This window comes from Cryptotermes secundus, unplaced genomic scaffold, assembly GCF_002891405.2.
Source record: "Cryptotermes secundus unplaced genomic scaffold, Csec_1.0 scaffold1230, whole genome shotgun sequence".
Lineage (NCBI taxonomy): Eukaryota > Metazoa > Arthropoda > Insecta > Blattodea > Kalotermitidae > Cryptotermes > Cryptotermes secundus.
Window position 1 is genome coordinate 544,205 of NW_019743170.1, and position 21,425 is coordinate 565,629.

The 21,425-nt window shown below is 39.0% G+C and overlaps 2 protein-coding genes across 4 annotated transcripts in view; both read right to left on the reverse strand.

The window, feature by feature from the left end:
• The window catches only part of LOC111874020 (OCIA domain-containing protein 1), an 18,026-nt gene extending 8,972 nt beyond the window's left edge, over positions 1-9,054 (reverse strand). Inside the window, exons 1-4 of the mRNA XM_023869135.2 lie at positions 8,902-9,054; positions 4,933-5,056; positions 2,378-2,561; positions 853-992 (exon numbers count right to left, since the gene is read on the reverse strand). Coding sequence (XP_023724903.1) covers positions 853-992; positions 2,378-2,561; positions 4,933-5,056; positions 8,902-8,988 — 535 coding nt within the window. The 5' untranslated portion in view covers positions 8,989-9,054. The remainder of the gene's footprint in view (positions 1-852; positions 993-2,377; positions 2,562-4,932; positions 5,057-8,901) is intronic.
• A 3,029-nt stretch (positions 9,055-12,083) lies between these two features.
• Positions 12,084-21,425, reverse strand: part of LOC111874018 (cyclin-dependent-like kinase 5) — a 19,005-nt gene continuing 9,663 nt past the window's right edge. The window contains exons 6-7 of one of the 3 annotated variants that reach the window (XM_023869130.2): positions 19,230-19,462; positions 12,084-13,941 (exon numbers count right to left, since the gene is read on the reverse strand). In XM_023869130.2, coding sequence (XP_023724898.1) covers positions 19,355-19,462 — 108 coding nt within the window. In that variant the 3' untranslated portion in view covers positions 12,084-13,941; positions 19,230-19,354. Of the gene's footprint in view, positions 13,942-15,177; positions 16,526-19,229; positions 19,463-21,425 lie in introns of those variants that run through there. The other 2 variants (XM_023869129.2, XM_023869128.2) reach the window with 2 other exon arrangements.

The following is a 21,425-nucleotide window of genomic DNA, read 5'->3' on the forward strand; positions in this document are numbered from 1 at the left end:
AAAGACCTACTGCTGCCACTTTCAGGATGGCAGACACATAAAAATATGAAGAAAGCCGTCTTCTGGAATGTGGCGCCGGGTAGAAATTGTGTTGACCAACGTTTCAGAGGAATGTCAGTTACCACAATTTCTACATGGCACCACATCCGAGAAGACGGCTTTCTTTATAGTCACTGCCGAGAAAACCTCAAATCTTACATATAAAAGTATACAGAACTGAATAACAGCTTTTATCTGTCGAGTCTACTGTGCTATCAATTCATAATGAATTCTGTTCATAATAATTTTCTTTGTTTTTATAAGCTAACACAGACTAATGATGTCATTGAGTCTGTGTCTCTGCCCTGCCTCTCCAAAGCTAACTTTTGAAACAACTAATGATTCCTGTAGAACTTTGTAACAATCATATCATTAGAGGCCATCTTCATTTACTGTCATCAAAATTACCAACATGGCAACCCCACAAACATCTGACAAAACAACACTGACACCACATTGCTTCAATTAACTATGTTATGACTGGTAATAAAAGTTACAAAGACCACCAAATTTTTTAATGCAGTTTAAATATAATTTCCTCCTGTATGTTCTCATTTGAGACAACATAAAAGAGGTCCATTGAACAAACAGACATGATAGAGAACTAAAAGTCCTGTCTGTCTGCTGGGGGCTACCCACTGAAGATGACATGATACATTTTTATTTTTTTGCATCCTACTGTATTATGGACTGAAGGCACAAAGTGGTTGTCTACACAATTTGTTATTACAGTTAATAAAATTCAATAAAGTTTAATAAGTGTTAAAACTAACTTTTGCTGCTGTTAATCTTTACAATGATGCAGACACTCACAGTCTAGAGTAGGTCGCTGAGAATCATCCAAACCTTCTTGATACGGTCGGTCCATGTCAATTTCATGATGAGGACCAACGTCAGAATAAGTCTCAACATCACCAAAAGCAGGCAGGGACAAGTTTGGATCCATTGTTATTCTGGGAACAAACACAAGTTATATCATTGTATTGGACTGAGTTAATACAGAGTTAACTCCATACTAACATGACAGATTACGTAGAGAAGACTTCACTGCATACAGGTAGGATCTGAGATTCTCGCAGTGGTGGTTAGGAAGCGTCCTATCTTCTGTGTAGTCCGCTGGAAGTCAACTGACATTTCGGAGGAACATGTCGCTTTCATCTTCAGGGTCAAAGAATCCTGCTTCATCCTGGTTTCTTGCTTGGCTTATTCTTTCACCCTGAAGATGGAGACAACACATTCCTGCAAAATGTTGGTTGACTTTCAATGGACTACATGGTGCTGTATCCCAGAAGACAGAACTCTTCACTGCATGCAGTTACAATGAAAGTTTCCAATCCCAGAAGTAGTATTGTTATTTTGTGTTTATCATCCATCTTGAACATAGGTTTACTATACGATCTAGAAGTCTGTGATGATCATATATTTATACGACTGCTGTGTTCCTGGACATAGATGGGTGGATAATAACAAAACTGATCTTAGAGATATAGGATGGAGTGGCATGGACTGGATTGATCTGGCTCAGGACAGGGACCAGTGGAGGGCTCTTGTGAACACAGTAATGAACCTTTGGGTTCTGTAAATGTTGATAAGTTCTTGAGTAGCTGCACAACTGGCGGCTTCTCAAGACAGGGCTCAGCTCCATAAAGTTAGTATAATTGTGTTTCTAGACAGCCATCATCCTGCTTTTATTTAAAACACAATGTTTCGGAGACTGGATTCTGTCTGTTTTCAGGTGGAATCAACTCAGTTGGGTCCAACTGACAGAGCTAGTCCCTATCTCTGGACACCTGTACCAGCATCAAGACAGGGCATAAAGTCAAACACAGCATAAACCATCTGCAAGAGCTAAGACAAACATTATTCACATGTATGAGACCTAGCACCAGAGTACTATCAGAAAAGATGTATTGTTTTTAATGTTTACCTTAACTCTCACATTTGAGTGAAGACAACACCACACGCTGCTACAGGGAATGCACAAGCAAGGGGCATATTGCAGATTGCAGACATAACAGAACAACGGGCTAACAAACATAAAGAACAAGCTGCTGAACTAAAGCACCTGGACAGAAACATATAGTTCTAAACAAGTGGATGACACCCCTTGTGGGGTGAAATAGATCGTCACAAAAGTAATGAAAATTTTAATGGATTTTATTTTATTTTATTAAATTAAGAGGACTACAGCGTGATTTAGCACATATTAATGCAGTGTAGCAGTTTTAATACACTGAGACAACTTGTGTTAAAAGTGTAAGTGGAAGAAAAAGAAACAATTTGTTGTATTATTGATGGACCAGGTAAAGTGTTAAAGCTATCAGAATACTGTACTTACGTTTCTTGGAATCCCCCTTTCAATCTCTTCTGGCGTAGTGCTTCTCCTAGCCTGCTGTTCGGGAGGCGCATCATCATTTCAGCGCATTTCGATTGATAGGAAATTTTACCTAGGAAGTAGCCCACTATGGCTGCGAGAGTAACTTTCGGAACTGCGCCCCACCGAGAGTGAGGCTTCAGGTAGCCTAAAACATAGCAGTTAAATTAATATCCACATTATTCAGTAGTACTCTAGTATAATAGTTAGACCCCATGGTGATATGTAGCCTACAGATGAACTAGAGATATTACTTATTGGTACCTCAATATTAAGAAGTTGCTGGCAAAGAAACATACTCAAGTTCCTTGTGATGTTGCATTCTTGCACAAAAGGAAAAATTTCAGTCATACTGAACATAAACCTGTATTGTCGATGATAATTTTTAGGAGAAAACACCTCTTCATCTTCTAGCATTCTTTCTGTTTTATAGAGGCTGATAGACAGAAGCCTCCAATCTCCTATTTCTTCCCACAGTCTTTTCCTTTCTGATGTCTTTAAGTACTTGGCTAAACCATCTAGTTCTTTACTTTAGAAATTTAATTCTAATGCAGTTTCCAGTATCCTTGCTCTATCTTCTCTTTATTGCATGCTGAAACATTAAGTTCTGATATTCAGTTCACATTTGATGAGTCAATGAGACAGGTTTCAGAAAACCAAAAGAACCCAATCATTGTTTCCCAAAATAAAAACATTCAAAAGTAAGTTTCAGCTGCGGGAGCTCAAAATAATATGGCACACTTCCCAACTTTATGAGTGTAAATGTGAACTGACAATACGAAATATGCTCAAGAAATTCAGGTTTTACAACAAGAATCTAGCTCTTGATTTCAAGATTTTCAAGAACATGAGGCTACTTCCAGTTTGTTTTCGGCACCATCTGATGTTAACGTTGGAGCTATTCCCACTCTAATTTCAAATGGAGATTGCAAATTCACAGTGCGATACAGACCTAAAGAGCAAACTTCAGGACGGTATATTTGTTGACTTCTGTGAAGTTCTATTTATCTAGTGATAAGATTCCAGTACTCAAAATTGTGCATGACAGATAACAAGCCGTTCTGGAAGTACATACTGTCACGATTTAGGGGTGTGACTATAGATTGGGATTGGATTGGTGAATGGATTTATTGACCACTTACACACACCACTCAGAACTACAAGTAATTACAGCGCTATCGCTAATCTTTACACTTTACAAGTCACCACATCACCTGCTACGCCTTTTTATAGCCTGCCGTGTCTTCAGCAGTCATTCCTTGGCAATGGCTTCTAACAATGGAGATTCTTCAGCTTCACATGCTTAGGTTCTATCTTCACAGCCTCCTATACAGAACTCACCTCTTAACCAACAACTGCCAGGCTGGCAGCCATTTCCCACCGACCTCCTACTCTTCTCTGCACAGGCTGACTTTCAAGTAACTGCTGATAACTAACTGGCATCTTAATCATAGCCCCATCTCTTCCAGCCTCCCTTGCAGAACTCAACTGAACTGTCATTTCTGCAACTGTCCTGGTTATAACTTCTTGGCATGGACCATATAAAAAAATACTCTTCTTCTACTGTTGCCTTGCATATTTGTTCCTGTTGGAACATGTTCACCGAGCTGTTGCCCAGACACGAGTTGCATAACATCATCTTTAAGAATCTACTACACCAACAACGGGCATCATTTCATGACCATTGCCCAGCAACAGGTCTATGCGCTACAATATTTTTGTGAACAATTCTTATCAAAGAATACATCAAGAAACCAACTCGATGATGAAAGCTTAGAAAGCCGCCTCCATGTTGTTACTTCTCAGATATGAACAGACATTAATATTTTCATGGCTAAAAAGCATGGCCAATTTTCTAAGTGACTATCATCTATTCAATAAAGTGAGTAATCGAAGTTGTAGGAACATATTTTTTTCCCCATAGGACAATGAAGTAAAGCAGTTAAGAAAGTATTTCTCCTATATTTAAAACACAATGTGCAAATGTTCTTACTTTTTCTGCATTGGCCCCTGTGCAAAAAAAGGTTGCTCAACACTGACTTAGTAGTTACAACCGATAAGTCAAGAGCTCTGCACTATTCACCTCAGAGACAGGTAAATCAACTGTGTGTTCTGGAATCAGGTCCCAGCTTCCTCCAATGGTTGGCTATGTCTGTGGGTTAACTGACTTTTACAATGGCTGAATATGTGCATATCTTCAACAATGGATATAAACTTCAAAGAGTTCTATCTTCTGTGATGTAATGCCATGTAGTCCTGTAAAAGTAAACCAAAATTTTGGAGGGACATGTCACCTCCATCTTCAGGGCAAAAGAGTTAAGACAAGCGAGAAACCAGCAGCAAGAAGCATGACTGCACAGTGTCACAAGCCATAAGAGATATCTTTTCACAGTCACTTTTTGTCAAAGATATTACAAAATGTTCAACAATTGTGCAACAATTGAGTTGCTAAATCTCTGCTGTGTTTAGGCAATTCTCTTTATCAAAGAAAGATCTGAGAAATATGGAAATGAACCCACCTGACTGAACTCCATAGTAAGTTCCAATACCCAGGATGCTTGCTAATGGGATGCAGCGCTGGTAGAAACTGTCCCGGTTGCACTGTCTCAAGACCCGCAGCTCCTCATTTGAAAAGCGATATTGCTGGAAATGGAAATACAGTAGATCTAACAAGATTTGTATAGGACATATATTACAAACAGCAATGTTTTACTGTTTGTGCTGAAATAATTAGCTGAAGCAATAATGCTTCTGACTTGTAACTGGGAGATGACCAGTTAAAACCTCAGCCAAGACACCAATATACTAAGCTTATCAGTGCCTTTTCTCAGTTTTCCCATGCAGATGCCAGGATAGTATCTTAAATTAGGCCATGACCAGATGCCTCTACATCCTTTCCAATTCATTATTCACTATCATATAACCATTCATTGCTATGCAGAGTGAACAAAAAACATTGTTCCAAACTCTGGGATATAATTCCACACATCAAATCAATGACAAAAGGCTATACGAACATGTTTCGAGAGCAGTCACATTACAAAGTTTCAGAAAGTACAAAGACGACAGCCTGGCTAGCATATCTTAAGTTATTCCGAATGTATCACAGTAGTAAGTGTTCAGTATGCTGTCTGCCCCTCTCCACACACAGCTCAACAAGGTGCCTTACACACTGCTGTACACATTAAAAAATCTCTACCCTTCTAATTGTTTTACAGGCATGCTAAGCAACTCCACTGCAAATCTGCTAAATCAAGCACTGCAGTAACATAACCTAATTAAACAACCAACTGACTAACTCCATGGAGCTGAGTCCTTCAGAAGCCAACAGTTTCTCAGCTACTCAAGAACTGCCCAACACTTTATGGAATGTGAAGGTTCATTACTGTGTTCACAAGAGCCTGCTATTGGTTCCAGTCCATATACATTTCAAATACCACCCACAAAAGAAAAAGTTCATCAGATTGAGGTCTGGTGACTGTCAGGGCCATGTCTATCCACTTTTCATCAAAGACTGTATTGAAGTGTAGCCTAACATGAACAAGGAAATGAGCTGGGGCCCCAGCACAAACCACGCATGATTCTGTATTCATAGAATTACTTTTCCATGAGCTCTGGTAGAATATTTAACAAAGAATTATGGTGTGCCACTCCTGTGAGTCTACATATGGCAAAACATGTGGCCCTGTTAGCCAATCCCCAGTATCATTCCACATATCAACTGAAAATCAATGCTGATACGTCAAAGCACAACAGCAAAGGGGTTTTCATCTTCCCTGACAAGTATTACAGAAACTGGTAATTATGTCTCATGTAAACCTTGTTTTCTTGGTAAATAAAATGTCAGAAGGAAAATGTGACTCTTCCAACATAGTCATCAGAGGCAAACCACTGAACCCATTGGAGGTGGTATGGATACAGTAGCCATTCATGTAATATTTACACAACTGTTTTTTGAGAGACTCTCCATGGCTGAAATTCTCCTCGTAACCATGTCAGGTTCCTCTTACACCCTTTCATTCAGATTGGGAGTACTCATTGGTCATGGCCCCCCTTGGCCAATTTGATTCAGTACAAATATGAGGCACTATGCTACAAGCCTGAAGGTCGCAGGTTCAAGTCCTGATGAGGTCACTGGATTTTTTCAATTGACCTAATCCTTCCAGCCGCACTATGGCCCTGGGGTCGACTCAGCCTCTAACAGAAATGAGTATCAGGAAATTTCTTGGAATATTCTTGGGCGTAAAGGGAGGCCGGCGCGTAGGGCTGACAACCTTGCCGCCATCTATGAGCCAACTGTCTAGAAAATGTGGGAACCTGTACATCTCACAACCCTATGGGCCTCCAAGGCCTGTTACAGGGATACCTTTACTTACTTTACTTTACAAATATTCCAATGGCTCTGAAACACTGATGAATCCTGTTGAACATCTATATTTCCTAAGATCCTGTGGTTAGGGAGCCACTCTTGACAAAGAGCTTCTCTTGCATTGCCATTTACAAAACCATACATGAAATGCATGCATGTGTAATTATTTGCCACTGTCACCAGAACACCACAACTTGACCACCACACTGATCCACTCAGAGAATGAAAAATTCAGACTGGTGACTAACCCCACATGGTACAAGACACACACTCACAACTGCCTCTGTATGGGATGAGAAATTACATTTATAAACAATCCAAAAAAAAAAAGAGCAAAATGTATGCTAGATAGGGATGTTGTCTTCAAATGTTCTAAAATTCTGAAGCGCCATAACTGTGAAAGGCAACTGTTTCAGGCACACAGACTTTTTTAATTGTTTGTGTGTGTTCCAAAATAATTGTCAGCATAATTAAGTCAGTCAGAATGAAAGCTGCAATTCAAACCCAGAAATTCATGCCTGTATTGTACCACAATTTTAATATGTGAAAGTGAATCTTGAACAATTAAATCAAGAGGCACATATAGCATACAGTCAGTACAGGTGAGGTACTTCAGAGCAGTTAAAGACTGTACTAGACTGGATCATATTAAAAATGAATATATTAGGAAAGAACTGAAAATACAGTCAGTATAAAATAAAATAGATGAATACAGACAAAATTGGATTGTTTTGTCAGAATGACTGAATGACAGAATGTTGAAACAGATTCTGCAGGGGACACCAACAGGAACCTGAGACAGAGAAGGACCTTGGAAAAATAGAATGTGTTTGTTAAGATGGAACAAGCTCGAATGCCTACACCATGAAGTGAAAATAACATTTCTTGCTGCTACATCAGCCTGCTTTGCTTCACAACACAGCACAGATTCCGGGAGATCAGAAATGATCGTACAATATAATTAGGTTAGCAAATCCAGTCTTTTGTTATTACATCAGTTTTGCTTTGCAGTTAGTTTTGTGTGTGTGTGTGTGTGTATTTTTACATTAAGGGAAATGTACAGAGTTTAACTACAATACTATGTCTGCAACAAACTTGGTCATTGCTATGTATCTACATGCTTAAAAGCATCAAGTCACTGAATTGTAAAGTTGTTGCTTGTTTATAATTAATGTTTTACAACTGTCTGTGCCATTGTACTGAACATAATAATCCTTAATGTTTATCCACAAACAGCTCTTCTGTTACAATGTTATTATAGGTCTTATGTTTAATATGCCATGAATTATAAAAGCTCCCTTGCAACAACATAATACTATGGGACACTGATTTTATTTATGATACAGTTAAATATTATTAGGTTATGCAATTGAATTTAGAACCAAAAACCTCATTTATAACAAAACAAGTTTTACCTTTATCTGCAAAATTATTAAAATATAACTTATTATTGACAATCAAAGCTTAAATAAAACAAAGAGATATAATTTCAGAAACTAGAATTTCACACAATCAAATGTCAGTTTGTTTTCAGGGGGTCTTTAATATGCATAATGTGGGGTATCTTCCATTTTTTCTCTCCAGAAACAAATACAGGTAAAGGTAGATATAAAGTTGTCCCTGCCCTTAATTCTTTAAGTACCCAAGCATGAAGATGTATGGGGGAGTGGAAGTATAGCCTCTTGTTCTTGTTCTTTGTTTTTTTTTATTTCAAATTCAAGCAGATCCAGATACAGGTTGAGAAGCAGATTCACAAACCATTGGATATATAATGTGTCACATATTGGCTTCGCTATTCTTAACTTCAGTGTTACATAAGAGTGAAGGGTTCGCTTATTGCTGCGACTGCTTTAACCTCTGTACCCACTCTATAGGTGAGTAGGTGGACCCCAGAGCAGGTCTAGAAGCTGTGTAACTGACAAAAATCTCCTGTCCCTGCCAGAAATCGAACGCTGGCAGTTCAGCCCGTAGCCCGTCCCTATGCCGACTGAGCTATCCCGGCTCCTTCCACAAAACTATTCGTATTAAAATTTCAATGAAACTTCCCCATCCTTCGTCATTACAAACTGTAAGTGAACATAAAATCACTATCCGTTACACAACCGTCTATAATTTCTACCGTTGCAGGCGGCTGCTGTGGTCCATGTATTGGCGGTCCTGAAGGCGCCCCGTAGTTTGAAGAGTCTTGTCCTGTATTCCTATCCATAACCAATTAACGCTGTTGAGGTTAGCTCGTGAACTATGGCAACCATCATTATCGAACACATCGATAGGTTATGATCGTGGCTGATATTTAGTTTCGACTATCGACCGCTGTAATTGAACACCGAATGATTCCGATGGCCACCAGATAGCAGCCCACGGCAATAGGTGTACCGAGGCACCGAGGTGTGCTGAGCGGTACTGAGCTACTAAGTGTACGGAGCGTACGGAGTTTACTTGTGTGGTTATGTGCGTTATGTGTTCCACGGACGCATTAACATTTCCAAGAACATTTTTGTATATGCATGAATTAAAAAAAAAAACATATATATATACATGGCAGATTTTAGCCTGTGTAAATTACACAAAAGCAAGATAAAAAAAAACGGAATTTCAAAAAGGTAGAAATCTGTGCAGGCCTGGTATTATCTGTGTGGATCTCAGCAAGTGGAAATATCGAATAACTTCTAATACTTTGGTCTTCCACAGGCAGTTACAGGCAGAACATTTTGCTAAATGCGAACATTGCAGTCTGAGTAATCTACCAAAGCACTGGAAGTCCTGTCCCTAAATATAATATTGACACTTGAAGTAAAATATATCACCAGCTGCATGTTGTACAGTCGACGTAATACGGCAGCATTGTTAGCAATTTTAAGACTGGATAAAGTTAATGTATTCTGGAAACCTGGAAAGTAAAATATGTTGCACAGGGAAAATAAAAGTAATTCGTGAATGAAGATTAAAGTGAACTGAATATTAAAATTACACAGTAGATTTGTATCCTAGGGCACATTACCTAAAATTCATCTGGAACCTTGTGCTTGTGGTGCCTTACGCATTAGTACCCGCCTAAGTATGGAATTAGCCTAACTACAGCAAGAACCAACAGACACATATACTTATATTTAGATGGCTATCATGGTACTATAATGTAATCAGAAACTCACGCAGTGAAAGTCTTGTAAATTGTTCACTTAAATAATAATCTGAAAGTACAATGAACTTACTGTGGAGTGTAACCTGAGTCTCTAAGTTAACGTAATGTGACCTGTTGCACTAATTGTTTGATTGGACCCTTTTACTTTGGTGCAGCGAATGTGACATCCAACAATTACCTGGATATATTGGAAAACTTTGTCTATCCATATTTAGAAGAACTGCAGTGTGCCATGTTTTTCCAGCAAGGCAGCACACCACTGCATTGGATCTTGAGTGTGTGCGTACATCTCTTAATCGGCATTTTCCAAACTGATGGATTCTCCATGCTTGCCCCATCCCTTAGCCAGAAATATCAACGGATATCACATTCTGTGATTTTTTGAATAATAATACTTTATTAACATCCACAACTGTTATGCTGGCACAATTTGACGAGTCAGTTGAAAACAGCCAGACATTACAGGTCAACAACTCATACAAATGTACAAAACAATATGCAAGACAGTGTACAATACAGTCCCTTTTTTATCAATATCCCGTTGCCATAGCTTACCAACCATGGATGACAGCTCCCATAAATTCTGTATAAAGCAATAAATACACCTAAACCACCAAAAACACAAGTCATCCATGTAAATACCAAGTATACCAATCTCTGGTGGCTGGCATAATCAATTTGAAAAAACAGAATTCAAACATCTAATGCACCAATCGACATTGACATGCTCCAGTTTACATGTGTGGAACATGAATATCACTTGGACATTGCAGACATGACAAATGATGCCCATGTTGAACCTGTGTGATGTTCAGAACAAACTTAAACAGAGTGTCTCTCTTGTGCATAATGCACAGTGTGTCTGTCTTCAAAGAGCATGTATTCGCAAGTGGAGATAAATTATATACTTCTGGTAGAATATTAGGCACAGAGTGGGCAGCTTCAAACGTTATCCATGGGATTTCTCTCTGTAGCCTAGTGCAGTTCAAAATTGGTCAAGCAGCAAGCCGATACTACTGTCTCCTATGAACAGTTAATGAAACTGGATGCTCACCACACTGAGCAATGGATTTGGTGAAAAACTGATTGTGGTCCTGGAGCACACCTGTTACTCACCAGAACTTGCTGCAAGTCACTTCTTTACTTCCTCACCATGAAGAATCATCTGAGAGGATCACATTTTTAAATCATGGAAGATTCAGAAAGTTGCAATAGCAATTCTAAAATACTTCCAGGCAAATGACTTCTGGTAGTGCTTCGGCAGTTGAAAAAAATGCTGGAACTCGTGAATAATTGCAATCAACAGCAACATATACAACAATGCATAATACATCATGCCACCCGAACATAAAATGTCAGCCATCAACTACATGATCAACAGACTCATACACCTATGGAAAAGAATGACAGGAACACTGAAAAGTATACAATAAAATACATACAACAAAACCAATACCAAATAAACGAATCCCTAAAACATACATTAAGCAGGAGTAACACCACAAACACTAGAAAATACCATATATATAAAATAAGTAAGAAGGGCCTGCACATGAATACACATACATAGATACACACAATCCCATATTTCAAACAATACATGAGATCTATACCAACTAACGGTACACCCCCACTGCCCATTCCCCTTCCACACTCAACAACATAAAAACACAGCACACAACACACCAGACAGCAAACATATTAAAGGAATGCACTGACACGCACACAGAGAACCTGCACAAAGTACACATAACAGTATAACATATATAGGAATAACATAAGACAGTAACACGAATATTTGTATATTACAGATAACACACGAATTGTGCTGAAAGCAAGAGGCAGCCGCTGCAGCACATATAACCATAGAGCAGGTATCTCTGTGATTTTGATTTTAAATCTAAATTTAAATTTTAAATATTAAAGGTAAATTGAGAATTTAAAATTTTAAACCAATTGACATGTGAATATCAATAAAGATTTTTAAACATAATTGACAAAATCGACAAGGGGAGTTCTGGAATATCGGGTGCCGATTGACGAGAGAGCAATGAATTGGAAATCTGGAGTTTAAATGTTAATATTGAGTGCAGTGTGACAGCTACGTGAAGTGAAATACACCTGATGATGGCCGGTTGCGGCCGAAACGTAGTGTAAAAGAAGGGGGACAAGAACTACAATAAAGTGTTACATTTACGACAGAATTTATATTATACATATAGAACTACATTCACATATTTTGGACAACCAAAAAAAGTTACCAACATATTTCAAGACATCAACATTTAAATAGCATACAAAACTACTAACACCATACCAAAACACAATTAAAACAACACAAAAATAATAAATACACATATGCACTAAGGTACAATGAGGACATATCTACCTACATACAACACACACGTAATACAGTACACGAATATTGGGATACACAGGACACAATGGAAGTAGCACAAATAGCCAGAAAATGTAGACAGAAGAACAATATGGTGAAACATAATATTTTCCATACATATAAACAAAATAAACCGATGATGTACTCTTGAATTTAAAAAATCCTGTATTTGATGCAGTATACAACCACTACATTAACCAATGACATGCAAATCACATTTGAGTACCACACCTGATAGCATACCTACATCCACAAAGAAAATATCCAGACTCAAACATGCACAGCATTAGCCCCATACAGCTACTCATTCCACAATAATGTGTGGAAAAACACCAAATTAATAACAAAAATAACTAACCACAACACATACTATAATAATATATAACAACAAACAATTCATATTTCAGATCAACCTGCAAAAGAAAAAAGAAATATGCAAAACAAAGACACATATCAAGTGGAAAACATAATCCAAAAACCAACACAAGGTAGGAGAGCACATATTTCACACATAACCACTACGTATACCCACTAATAAATAACAGATCAGTGTTTCAGATCATTCAAGAAAAGACCACTTCTTCTGTCATGGCAGGAAAATTCTGGACTCCACATCCAGTTCCTAAATTCCTTCAAATTTATCCATCATCCTACCATTTGACATTTTATTCTACATAATGGCAGTGTTGTAAAACGGGCAAGATGGATGCTTATTAGCTCAGACTATATAGCCCTAATGGTTACTGATTAATGAATTTTGAATGATGTGGAAGGAACCACACTTGGCCTAACTTGAGGTATTATCCATGCACTTGCCTGAAAGGGTTGAGGAAAGACAGTCACGACAACTAGTGCCCTAAGTTTCTCCATCACTTCAGATCCTTCCAACTTATCACCATGCAGACATTTAGACAAGCATGTCACGGTTACCCGCTGCGAGTTTAAAAAAAAAACATGGGTATAATACAGCACACCATGGTCTTCACCAGCAGGACCAATATCACCATCATTAGTCACAGTGCCTGACATATCCATGGCCAATGACCATGACCACAGGAATCACCACCACTTCCACAACCATCACACTCATCACTACACCATCACCATTGGAATCATTCCATCTCTGCAATCCTCATCACAGTCATTACCTTCACGATATCACCATCATGGCCATCATTACTATATTTATATCCATCATCACCATGACCATCATTAAAAGCATCTTCATCTCTATCACCAACCATCATCATAAACATCACCATAATCACTAGTCGCATAGTGAAGTCGAAACAGGTGTGGTGATGTGGTTATGTCAACAAAATGCAGAGTCCTATTACAACAGACTGATGAAACTACCTCAATGTTGGTAGAAATTTGTAGATTACAGACCAGGTGGCCCACAGGAATTTGTACACATAGCACCCAAAGGAATTCTAAAATGTTTATATTAGCATAATCTTGTTAGTGGGTGTGTTACTAAAATAAAGTCTCTGTCCCCATGAGATTTACAGTGGCAAAGTTAATACAAGGAAGAAAATGCAGTGTACAGAAAGGAAGGAGCTTCAGATCGATATGCTCTTCGAAGAGTCTGAGGGTCATTCCACAGATAACCAACAAACCTGAAAGGAAAATTTACATCTCATCATCTCAGATCATGATGAAATTTGGTACACATATTGGTCCCACAGCCAGATATCTTTGTCTGTTTTATTTATTTATGTCAAGTCGTTCCTCTATAAATACAGGATGTTAAAACTTCACCCTCAACTGCGTAAAGCTCACTGCAAACCTTACAAAACTTTTCTTTCTAATCTCATATAAACATACCTCACCTAAGCAGTGACCTAACCACAAAATCTAACTACCTGGAGCTGAGTCCCCTCTGAGAAGTTGCCAGTCGCTCAGCTACTCACAAATTTCTGAACATTTTACAGTTCCCAAAGATCCATTACCATTTTCAAAAAGGCCATCCACTGGAACGTGTCCTGAGCCAGACTAATCCAGTCCATACCACCTCATCCTATCTCTCTAAGATCAATTTTAATATTATCCTCCCATCTACATCTAGGTGTTCCTAGTGGTCTCTATCCTTTTGGCTTTCCCACCGAAATCCTACATGCATTCTGGTTCTCCACATGCATGCTACATGCCCTGCCCATCTCCTCCTCATTGACTTGATCATTCTAATTATACTTGGCAATGACTACAAGTTATGAAGCTTCTCATTATGCAGTCTTCTCCAACCTCATGTCATTTCATCCCTCTTTGGTCCAAATATTCTCCTCAGCACCCTGATCTCAAATACACTCAGTCTATGTTCTTATACAAAAACTAATGCAGCATTAAATAGGATTCATATGAGAGTACTCTTTAAATGGGGATTCCACTGTAGGTTGAAACATTTAGACCATCAAGTTTTGTTTGATGATAATATGCAGCAGATACTTTCTGTGGGTTTAGTGGACTGGCAACAGCCCACTCCTTTCTGAATTAGTATTTCTTAGAGTGAAACAAATTGAATGTCCTGAATTTATATATGCTTCACCAGCAGTACACTGCATTACTGCTATGGAGCATGCATACTGCTTGAGTATCAATATTAATATCATTACTCAAAACATGGCCATCAGTTTCAAGCCTCTGGGAGATTTAACACTCCCCATCCTGCAGAAAACTGGAACAGTTACAGCACTTCACATAATTTATTTTATCAACTTTCATTTGTTTTGCCAATGGGTTTGTATACAAGTATTTAATATTACTGTACCAATTTCAGTCGTTACATAACGTTATACTGGAAATTATGGGATAATATGAACAAATTGAGAAGGATGTAGGAAGAAAAAGACACGGTCTGTTTTGAGATTCTATACTGGTAAGACTTCCAACTATCCATAAACTGGAAAACAGTGAAGTCATGCTGCAGTCACATATCCTGATACAGGTACTCCATATTACATGCTAATTTGAAAAATGCAATTTCATTTTCATGCACTCAACTAATTCAGAAATTCAGACTGATTTCAATTAACAGCAATTGGCTTTAATGCAAAATGCTTGCTGGCCAATCAACAGAGGTGGAGAGAAGGGAGTGTGATGTATGGGTGGCACAGGATGAACGCATGGGAGAAGAGAAACTACTGGATTTTCTCATTTTCACCCTCTGCAGCATGTTTATGTGTTTCAAGCACAACTGTTGCATAAGTTCAGGAGTATCTGTAATGTGTCATTTTTCTGTGGGTTAAGGAATGATGATGTCAGTAACAGGGCCATACACTGTTTGGGTAATGTGATCACGGTGAGCCAACGACTTCTGAATGCTGACTTCACAGGGTTTACTTTCACTACTTAACTCTTACAGTGTCAGTCCACAACAACAGTATGAAGTGCCAGAATTATGGGGGATGGTTCATGTCTGATCCGGCATCTCTCCACCTTGAAACTCACTCTTTCTTTACACTACTGACAATGATATATATTTATTGTGAGATTTCATGCACAGAATCACCATGATTGTCCAAAACAAGGTCAATTTCTTTGTCAGTTTTCACTTAATTGGTTGTGTTGCTGTGGTGAAGGCTCCTCACTGTCCTTAAATAAAGCATGTCACAGATCTGTTTCTGACTGTGTTTCATCTCCCAGCAGCACTCTAATGCTTCAACAAACACTGGCTGCTTCTGAGCCTTCCTTCATCAAAACTTTGATTACACATCACTACTGCACCTTCTAACCGGTAACTAAACACATGCATACAAGTATACTTAATGTGTAGGACACACATATGAAATAAATGCAAAATCAATCCACATCGTTGTTTACGACAAGCAATAAAAATTCTGCATCAAATTTGAACCATCTATATGTTATCAGTTAGTGAATGTTAAGATCAAATGGTTTCTGTGACTCCTGTACATTCTTCAGTATGAACATTTATATTGTCATGTGTTAGGTGACTATAGACGGGATTGGGATTGACAGCTGAGTTTACTGGACACTTTTACAGCTCATGACTACACTTCACAGGTCACTATCACACATAGTCTAGTGTTCTCAAGTCACGTTTGGTAGTGGCTCCCAACAGCAGATGTTCCTCTGCTTCCAGGCTCACATCCTCACAGGGTAGCGACCATCTCACCCCAACCTCATACTCTGATTCCTGTTTTCATGCTGGTATTTCCTTCAGCTGCCAGCTCCCGGGCTGAACTAACCCATAAAAAGAAAAAGAAAAGTCAAAGTCAGAGTTATGTTATGACTGACAGTCGACCAGTCTGTCTTGGTGTAAAGCACCCATCTGGGGCCCAAGACCAGATTTTTATTAGTCAGGCAGTTGTGAGTTTGTTGAAGTGGGGTGACCTTCCTCATGAGAGGATGGGTGTGTCATTTACAGTTGCTGCTGGCCCTCACCAGCACAGTCATATTTACCACCTATGAACTCTAGCAGCCATTTTGCTTCATGAGTTTTAATACAATTTTTGTGATGGCCAATAATTCATCTTCTTCTGACTCAACCCCACTGAGCTCTGTCATGATCTGTTGAAATATTGTTGCAACTACTTTGAACATGTCGTTCAGAGATGAACCGTTTGTACTAGGAGCCTCAAGGGGTTGACTTGGTATTGGTTGTGGCTCAAGGGAGGGGGATGCAGGCATGTGCAACTGAAGGTGGCTGAGGCCGCTGCTATGGCTGAACAGCACCAATGCGAAGCATAATCCTGGGATGGTGTGGCTGGAAAAGAGCAACCTTAACGTTGTCATCTTGGGCACTTTTTGCAACTTCCTCTTTCACGTATATTCCTTTGCATGCCTGCAGCTTTGATAGTTGGAGGGAAGAGGTGGACCAATTTGCAGCTGCACCATGTCAGTATAAACGCTGTATTGCCCTTTTCCAGGCATTCTTTGTGCAGGTGACCACACCCACCCCACATTTGGCGGGGAGGCTGTTAGCAGTTGTTCCAGATATGAAAGAATTGTTGGCAGTTGTAACACTGCATGAGACCAGTCTAGGATTTGTACGCTACTATCCTGACTGCAATATGGCAAAGGCTCATCAGTTTTAATAACTCATGGGACTCTAACATCCTAGGTAAGGTTATTAGGAAAAGGGGAATGTTTACTGACTAACTCACAACTCAACGGACTCTTTGTGCAGCCTTGGCACGGACAGCATAGAAAACATTGCTTCCAACAGTTCCCTCATTGTTGCATGTGTATGTTTGTTACTGACAGTTCTGGTACTGTTGCATATACAACAGCCGCTGCCTAGTAATGGCTGTTTTTCTGGCTCTCTTATTCTGTCAGGCCTCATGTCACAATATTTAATGCCAACACTGGGGTAATTTCTGACCCCAAAATCACAGGATGATATACAGTAATATTCGAGGCCTGATCAGAAATTAAAAGTTACAAGACCTGTCATTAAGTAGCAGGGAGTATGAAACACACAGAAGCAGTAACATTGTATAAGTATGTACCAGTTCAACAACACTGCACAATCAGCTCACTCCAGTACACTAAGGAGCTGCACAAAGTTAGTTTAAAATGGTGACCATGTTAGAAAACTGGTCTCACAAGAAAATCCATGCAATGATTCAATTCTCAGAAGCAAACCACATGTCAGCAGCTGAAATTCACTGCCAGCTCACTGAGGTTTATGACAAAACAGTGATGTCACAACGCCATGTGCCTGAATGGTGTGGAACATTTAATGCTGGTAGAGAAAAGATCACCAATGACAGTTCCAGTAGAAAGACAAGGACTGTGACAGCAGAAATCAACATCACTCACAATGAACAAACAATTCACATGTATCAGTCTAGCAACACTATACAGCCACCTCACTGTGGCAACTACAAGCAATCTCATTTAAGAAATGATCCAAGGATATCACTTTGGCAACACCACATAACCAACTCAGTGTACCTGAATCATTTCTTCAGTGAGAGCGGTGACTAGTTTTCTAACATAATGGTAGTCACCAATTTGAACAGCCACTGCACAGCAGCTAAGTGCATCTGGGTATGCGGTTATGCAGTGCTGCCAAACTGATACACATGAATCACTTCTTGAGTGGGAATAATGATGACTTCTGCTGTCACAGCACTTGTCAGTCCACTGAGGCCATCATCATCAGTGTTTTCCTTACCAGCTCTAAATGTCCTACACAACTCTTTACCATATTATGATGCAATATCACTGTTTTACCATAAACTCTGACATGATGGAGATTAATTCTGGCTGCTAACACTCTGTTTGCCCACAAAAATCATATCACTGCATCGATTTCCATGCAAGACCCAGTTTTCTCACATAGTTGCCATTTTACACTGCCACTGCACTGTGTCTTTTGCACATTACGGTGAGCTGACTGTGCAGTGCTCTCCAACTGATATGTACACATGATGCTTTTGAACATTCTGCACTTCCTGCTAGTTAATGACAGACATTATAACCCTAATTTCACATCAACCATTGAGATGTTGATGCTGGAACTTTATGCTTTCTTTCTCCACCAATCACTGGCATTCATTAATGTTGTATCACTCTGTCAGTATCCAAATTAGAGAGAAATTCAACAGTATCAGAAAAATCGTTAATCTTTATCATGAAGGGGCATGCGGTAGCGTAGTTGGTTGATGCACTACATTACAAGCCAGAAGGTTGCAGGTTCAAAACCTGATGAGATCATTGGATTTTTCAATTAACCTAATCCTTCCAGCCACATCATGGCCCTGGTGTTGACTCAGCCACTAACAGAAATGAGTACCAGGAATCTCCCTGGGGGTAATAGGTGGCCGGCAAGCAAGGCTGACCTCACCACCATCTGTGAGCAGACTGTTTATAAAATGTGGGAGCCTCAATGTCACACAACACTATGGGGCTCCACAGCCTGTAAAACAGATAGTTTTACCTTTTTTTATGCATACTGGAGGTTAATAAAACTGCCACAGCTGATTGGAAGCACTGACTATCTGTTTATTCTGAAGACTGAAGAATCCCTTGGCCCAGATGCGATCAGTGGACATCCAGGATTTGCTACTGGCAGCGATCATTCTTAATTCCTGAGCTTAGGTCGCTGAAGTATGGATGGGTCATTGCATCCTCGGCTGGCAATCGTAACGGTGGATTACACACCAACAGACGCTGCAAGACAACAGTATCACATTAAACTTTTCACTGCTTTGTCCTGCAACATGGCATCCTTGCTGTGGTCACATCATTAGGATGTGACCTGTAGAATTGTATCTCCAAAACAAACTTTCTGAATGGCTCCAAATGTGGTCACTATGTACATCCATGTATCATGAGCATGGGGATACCTTAGACCCGTGATTTCAAACCGTGGGTTGCAGTCCATCACTGAATCAAGGGAAGTAACCCACTACATCACAGCCTATAAGTTAATACAAAATAAAATCAGTTACTTTAAATAAACAGTTAATACAATAAGAAATTAAAACATATTTAAACTAAACAGAATTCTGGCATTTGCTGTCACAGCAGTATTGTCTGTCAGCTCATTCAATATACAGTATTCACAGCGAGGGAGTGTGTGTGTATGTGAGCGTGCACGCGCACACATACGTAGCATTCCCGTCAGCTTAAATTATCTGTAAAATGGAACTTCCGTTACTAAAGAAAATGAACTGCAAAATACAGTAAACCCACGTTACAAAAGACCCTAATACAGCAGGCAAAATCTGGTTGTGTAAAACCGTGAATTCTTAGAGATGTTGAGGCACTAAAGTTTGGTAGTTTGAAAACTATTTAAAATAAATGAATATCCCCAATATAGAATACTTCATGTAATCACATTGTGTGTTTCTACGCTTACTGTGTACTGGCTACAAATCCTATGGTGTACTTCTGTGAATACCCTTTTTGCTCGATTTTAGCTGACATCTGTGATAATGGATACCCTGTCCCCCCTATTAATCCATTACAACAAGGGTTTACTGTATAACATCAAAAGATAACTCAAGTTAAAGTGAAGGTTTTGCAAGTACAAATGGTATTGAAAAAAAAAAATGCTACTGGCTTGAGTTCCAGTCAATAACATTCGAAAAAGAGTGTAAGGCTATTTAATGGGAGTTAATTAAAATACACTTTCAGCAATTATGGAAATACAAACAGAAAAGTTTAGTCTGAAGATGCTATTTGCAATGTAGTTCTTGCAAACACAAATTTTAAAACACAAACAACAGAAAAGACATTTACAGATAAAGCCTGCTAAAGTTACTGATAAACCTTGCTGATATTTTCAAAGAATTAAATAAGATTTGCAGTTATCAATTCATTCATCAGTAATCTGTCAAGACGACAGGTCCACAGTCTCTTCCAAAACAATTCCTCCACTTGATGCGATCTAGAGCTTTCTCCTTCAAATGAAAATATCCTCTTCTGTCCCCAAGGTCATCCAGCATCTTCTTACATCTTCTTCCTCGTCTTCTTGTCACTTCTATCCGCTCCTCTATCTTTCCTTCAATAACTTCTTTTAGAAGGCAGTTTCTGCATAAAGCATGACCAATCCAATTAGCCTTCCGTTTTCTTATTTCGTGTAGGATATTCCTCTGCTCACTGACTCTAAATAACACTTCTTCATTTCTCACATAATCGGTCAAACTGATTTTCTCCATCCTTCTCCAACACCACATTTTGAAGCTTTCCAGGTGTTTCTGATCTACTGCCCTAAGTGTCCAAGTTTCAGCTCCATACAAAGCAATGCTCCAAATGTAGCATTTCACTACTTTCTTTCTCAAATTTAAGTCCACTTTGCTGGTAAAAAGATTCTTCTTCTTGCTGAATGCAGCTTTTGCCATGGCAATCCTAGATTTAATTTCACACGTACACCTTCCATTATCTGTTAACAAGCTACCCAAATATTTAAAACATTTCACATTCTCCAGTTGTTTTTGGTCTATCTTTATTGTGACTGGGGTTGGTTGTCTCAAAATTTTCATTACTTTTGTTTTTTCCACATTCATTTCCATGCCATAGTACCTTCCAATTTCGATTAGTCTATCAATCATACCCTGTAGCACAGTTTCTTCCTTAGCCATTAACACAAGGTCATCTGCATATTTCACAGTTTGAATAATTTGCCCTC